Source organism: Mercenaria mercenaria, unplaced genomic scaffold (genome assembly GCF_021730395.1).
Source record: "Mercenaria mercenaria strain notata unplaced genomic scaffold, MADL_Memer_1 contig_4018, whole genome shotgun sequence".
Classification (NCBI taxonomy): domain Eukaryota; kingdom Metazoa; phylum Mollusca; class Bivalvia; order Venerida; family Veneridae; genus Mercenaria; species Mercenaria mercenaria.
In genome coordinates, this window is record NW_026462215.1 from 969 (window position 1) to 7,515 (window position 6,547).

General features: G+C 33.9%; 1 protein-coding gene across 1 annotated transcript; it reads right to left on the reverse strand.

The window, feature by feature from the left end:
• Positions 1 to 676: 676 nt before the first annotated feature.
• LOC123528349 (sialin-like) lies at positions 677 to 4,538 on the reverse strand. The gene is made up of 3 exons (XM_053534769.1): positions 4,112 to 4,538; positions 1,695 to 1,876; positions 677 to 1,431 (listed from the first exon to the last, which is right to left on the reverse strand). The coding sequence occupies exons 1-3, from the start codon at positions 4,164 to 4,166 to the stop codon at positions 1,132 to 1,134; spliced, it is 537 nt and encodes a 178-aa protein (XP_053390744.1). The 5' UTR covers positions 4,167 to 4,538; the 3' UTR covers positions 677 to 1,131.
• Between the last annotated feature and the right edge of the window lie 2,009 nt (positions 4,539 to 6,547).

Genomic DNA, 6,547 nt, shown 5'->3' on the forward strand with positions numbered 1-6,547 from the left:
GTGAAATCAGTGAGCTTTAATCGATATCTAGGTGCAATCCTGGATGAAAACTTGAATCTAAAAGAGCATGTAAAACGAAAGTGTAGAACAGCAATGCTCAACTACTTCAGAATAAAATGTATCCGGAAATATCTTACCAAAGAGGCTACCAAAACCCTTGTCCTGTCATTGGTGATATCCCATTTGGATTATTATAATGTCATTCTGTATAGTATTGCTTAAAGCGAAGTAATCAAAATGCAACAAATTCAGAACATGTGTGCAAAACTTGTCCTAAAACGAAGAAAATATGACAGTTCCAAGCAAGCTCTGTATGACCTTCACTGGCTACCAATCAAACCAGAATCACATTCAAAATGCTCACCTACATGTATAATTGTTCAGTTGGAAACTCTCCAGAATATCTTTCTGAACTTCTCATAAAACAAACACAGACAAGAAACTTGCGTTCTTCAAACTCCGTTACTGGGTGTTTCGTTGTTCCTTTCAACAAGCGCAAAACGTTCAGCGACAGAAGTTTTGGTACTGTTGGACCTAAACTCTGGAATGAATTGCCTCTCGAAATAAGGAACTCGGACACAATGGATGTTTTCAAAAAGAAGTTGAAAACTCATTATTTTGGAAATTACTTTGCACTCTTTTAGAGACTGTGACTGTATTTTTTAAGAAATTGAAGTAACGTGAACTGGATGATTTTATTGTGTAAATACATTCGAATATGAACCATATTATAACAAATACAAAAAACAGTTGTTTGTAATAACTTCTGGACATGTCGCAATAACCCACTTATTCTTACTTAATAACAAACAGCTGTCTTACTGTATCTTAATATTCTAATATTTTATTAATCTTATCTGATGTCTGATCTTTTTTTAATGCTTACTAAATAGATTATTCTCAATGGTATTTATGCTAATTTATGTTATATGTCATTAAATATCTTAATTTTTGTCGTATTTTTATGTATTTGTAAAACGCCATTGAATATGTTTTGCGTAAAAATAGACGTTAAATCAAATGAAACAGTTTCAGTTTCAGTTTCAGATCCTTATATGTTTTATGTCATTTATGAATATATAAATATCTAGTATATACATATTTATACGAACACAGCTAAACGGTATCGTTTTAAGTAGGTTGCGTTTTTTGAACGCAGATTTTCCTACTAGATTTTACCTGACATAGTCCAATCAAAACACGTATAACTATAAGCAGAACCACACTTGTCCTCGCAGCTAATGGTGTGAATAATGTTGCAACAGCACACACAAACATGCTCCAGCCGTACAATTGTTTCCCTCCATATCTTCCCGCAAGCCAACCGCATGGTAATAGTGTTAGTGCATATCCAAGAAAAAATGAACCAAGAATAAGTCCTTGAGTTCCTTTGTTCCAGTCAAACCTGTCATCTGGGTCTGATACCTGTACCTGGACTCGTATTATAAATAAAAATCGTATTTGACAATATTACGATGTCACCAATTTAAAACAAATACACAAATGCTAACTGACTTTTATGTATATCATTTCCATATCTCCTTTTGATATATTTTAACAAATGGTGTCACATTGATATATGGTTTACCTCGCACAACAGTTTAATGTATTTAAGTAAGATCAAAGAAAAATGTTAAAATAGATTTAGTTTTCGCTGTAAGATATTGCAAAAGTAGCAATGTTTGACAACAAACCTCTGGCATATCACTTTCAGAAGCATTCCCATCGGCAAAACTGCAGGTATTGCTTGTGTTATTCTCAGGTCCTGTCATACATACAATTGCAACGCTCATGGTTACCCGCAAGGCGTAAAGACTCATCAATCCAAAGAAGCCGATAACGATAAGTACAAAACGGCTTGAGCACAAGAACGGCTCTACGATTACAAAACATATAAGGCAAATTTATACTCCCTGGAAGCATTGCAAACTCAGCCAGAGCTATACATTGCAAAGCAGGCTACAAGTGAAAAGATATAGCAGACGGAATGCTTCAAATGCAATAAACAATATGAAAGATATACCAATTGGTATGTGGTAACAAAGGGGGAATGTAAGTTACCCTATTTTCAATGTCCGTGTTTGCAGCTTAGCAGACTAGCAGCAGTGTTAAGTTTTCAGTCTTACAGCCAAGCAATGTACAATTAGCAGCCCGGCATCCTACACGTTGTCTTGTCAACTTTTTGTACTTTTAGCATGTGTAAATGTTGAGTTCTGCTCAACCCGGGTCTAGAGGGCGTGGACGGTAGCATGCATTTCCACTACTGTCCATGAACAGGCTCAATCAAACCGCGCCTGCAACATTTTCGTTTTTGTCGTGTTGAGCGACCTGTGACGTTTCTACTTTTTTCTATTTTACTTAGATCAGACTGAATGGCTGGTTTTCTCACAAAAGCGCTTATGTCGAAAAGTTTCCAAATTTCAAAGATATTTATAGGCATAAACATTCCAAGTCGTATTAAATGAATAAAACGCTTTCAAAATCTAGCAGATTAGTGACCTAGCATAGTAGAGCCCTGCATGATCATCATTGCAAGTCGTTTAAGCCACTGACGTGTCAAGCATGGATTCAGATCAAACTTCATCGTCAATATGACAGATTCGGGCAAAAACCTTTCAAGTCGCAAAGTCACAATGTAGACACTAATATTCTAAGGGGCTGTGGAGACCGGGTGAATATCAACTGAAACATCGTGCAGTTCATTTTGAAACATAATTTGATGAACTCAAAGTAAAATATTTTATATGTCTATTTTACAGTGTTTATAAAACAAAGTACATCAGATAACTAAAACAATAATACAGCCAAACTTGCTTGTGAAACCTCGTCTACTAAAAGACCACTTGCATTAAAAGACCACTTTTCCAATTCCTTATTTTGTTGTTAATGAACAAACTATATTATGTTGAGAGAAATTTGTGCTAAGAGACCACTTCTTGCGCTTCCCTTAGGTGGTCTCTTACTACAAGTAGTTCTGTACATGAACTTACTAGCTGTAGTACATGTGTGTACATGTACCTACATGACCTAGCAGTTCACAAAATCTTCTGATCTCAATAGTTAACCAAACAATTATTATCTGACCAATTGTGTGACCTAATGGATGATTGATTTTGAAGTTTTAGATATATATATATTCGTAATTGTTATTGTTGTTATTGAAAATGTTATTTAACAATACAGTCTAAATTACACAAATAATATGAGCTAGAATAATTACAGAACATTATTTCATATTTGGCGGAAATATTTGTAAATCTTAAAATGGCGTATAAGATGTACAAGCGTTTGATCTGAGTATTGTTTATTATTTTACTAGCATAAACTTTCTAAGGCTCAAAAAAACAAATCCGCACTTTTTGTATATAAACTAGTAACTGTAACTGTAGTGTAGGATGCTAAGCTGCTCTGCTAGAATGCTAACTTCATGCTGCTAGGCTGCTCGATTGCTTACTTCACCCTGCTACGCCAACAGGCTGCTTATTTGACGCCGCTAATCACCGGGCTCCTAACCTCACGGACATCAATTATGATTTTCAAGTAGTTAGACAAGACATTGTAAATACTATTAGAATAATCACTTGTTGGGGTAAGCTCTTGAATTCATGACAAAATACCATACTTTAAAGTAAAATATATAAGATCAACCCGAGGTATCACTACATCAATATACTAAACACCATGTCTGAAATCAGAGCACCAAGAGCATAACATTTACGGACATGTCTAGACAACTTGCACTAAAAATTTCAATAGTATATGTCTTTTTTGTAAGATTTAGGTAATAAGCATCACGGAGTCTCAAACTTGAGTAGCCATCACACCAACAAAAGCTTGCACTGTGCTTTACGAATTTTTATTGTACGGTTGTATCCTCTTTTGAGACATATCATAAATTATTTTACAAAATGTGATAGGAATAAGCATTATGTTTCATTTTTCGTACTTTGTACTTTCTCATTCAAACCATTTAAGACTATTTACGTTACGAATAGTTATAGGTATAGTTTAGATTATTTACATACTAGGTCACGAAAAAAAGTTAATATAATTTATGAAATTCTTTATATTGAAAGGCAACGACGACATCAATATAATTATATTAATTTACCTTTAAAGCACGAAGACTTTCCGTCCACATTTTCATGGCGGATGTCTGTATCCATATCTATTTTCTGTTGTTGAAAAGCTGACAAACTGACAAACTGACAGATGCGCTTTCTTTGGAACAACCGGTCTCTTTATTGTCTCTATCTTGTGGTTTATATGATTCTTCCGTTGTCTCATCAGTGTCCCCAAGTTTTATGCCTGTTTAAAGTTCAGTCTCTGCTTTTTCGACAGGATTGCAGCCATGATCTAAGGTCATCTCTTGAACAAAAAATGATACATTTAGCTTTTCTTATATAGAATGATAATGTTTTACAGAATGCAATAAATGCTTTGTATTATATCATCATGTGATAATATGATAATTGCATCTATTAGTTCCATACAGAGGATTTTAATATTTTGTTGGTGAATCAATACATTTGTTTACTTTTTTAAGTTTCATATTTATGTCTCAGTTTTTAGACTACTTCAAGACTTTTGTGTCACATTGTATACGCATATTTGGCCCTTTATCAGGTCAACTACAAATTTCAAAGTCAATATTGTACACGCATGTTTGGCCCTTTATCAGGTCAACTACAAAGTCAATGTCAAAGGTGCGATTATTATATACTGTGAAATTATTAAATTTCGTGGACATGAAATTTTGTGGTATTTGTCTAAACGGCAATTTCGTGGGGATATGTATTCGTGGATTTCAACTTTTAAACATAAAATGAATGGGAATTTTACCCATTCGTTGGGATTAAATTTCGTGGATTGACTGAACCACAAAATCCACGAAAATTAGTCCCCCACGAATATTTATGATTTCACAGTATGTATATTATATGATACCATAGGTATATAGTACTCTTCTCATGATAACACGTTTAAAGGGAATATACGTATGAGATTTGTTTTGTTTTAACATCACTTGTTTACTTCCGAGGCTTTTCTGTAAAAAATTGCACATCACTGCAGTATTTTCGAGATTATTTCTTTATGTTTTTATTCTCGCCTACATGTACATTTCGCGATTGTGTCCGCCTTTTTATAGGTCGGTTTGGCGTATGTTTGCTTATTTTGTAAACGATAGAAAATCATATGTCACCTCCATCCCACCGTAATTTGTTTTACATTTTGCTAAAACTAAATCAACAGGTTAAAACGAACCGCTAAACTGCGATGTTTTGATATTTTGAAGTCAATTTTCTCAAATATCTTGTAATGTTTATTTAACTTTCAGCCTGTTTGCGGCAATCGATTTTGCCTTTGCAACCAGTGCAGATCAAGATCGTGCAGGTTGATCATGTTCTGTACTTTTTCGCTATTCAATCAGTAAATCTTCAAGGAACACCCCTGTGAATAATAAGTGGAACTGCCCAAACTGATTGCTGGACCAGTCCATTTTAGAAATGTAGCAAGATAAATGTTAATTGCCAGCATAAAAATTTCCTCACCTTGCACGTCAATCTGAACGTCAAGGTTATCCTTATACGCCAAACGCTGTAAGGAAGCAAGCATTTTACATTTTTTTACTGCTCCTGTGTTTTCTAAAAATTGAGATTTAAGGTATTAGATACCTAACAGAAATGTTCGTTCAAAAATGGCATTCGCTTTGTATAATCTTAACGTTGACCTTGTTTTGCACTGTGTTGCAATTTTTAAACAACTTTTACCGTGGCATTTTTTATAAATTTTGATTTATTTCTAAGTGATAGCCATTTTCCAAAATGTTTGCAGATAATTAATTATACCATTAATTTTGATGAAAGAAACGTCAAACTAATGGTAATCAATTATAAAACATAAAAATAACATTTTTATTGTCATTTATTTTCTAGGGTGCCTCAAGCAAAAGGATTTAATGAAACAGAAATCTAACTCCAACATTGAAAAATTAAGGTCGAGTTCTGTGAAAATGTTCAGAATTTTGTAACGTCATTCAAAAATAGGTTTGGAGCAGAAGGCAAACCTACCTACATTTCTTCCACAATATGTGATCTAAAGAGTAAAGGCAAAACAGATAACTTTTACCTAATGTAACTCAGTATGTTTAAATATGTCTAACTCTGCCTCCTTCTCTTTTATAGGTAAATTCACTTTGAACAGCAAACAATCGCTTATCAAATTAAAACTTTCTAATTTTGTACAATAAATCAATAATAGGCCTTGAACAGAAGGTTAAAACTTACTAGAAACAAAGGAATATAAGGAGGGGGGAGGGGGGGCGGGGGGGGGCGGAATTGGTTCCAGTGGGGCTTGAACCTTTGCCCCTTTGACAAATGTAAGTCAAAAGTAGGTTTATGGTAGGAATTACTCTTCCAAACGAGGTACACTATTAGGTGTCTAATACATTAAGAGTTAATATGAATATATAAATTTCATTATATTTAAATAAACTTAGTTTATTCTAAACAAGTCCCATATTTAATAGTAGGAATAAAGTAAATAT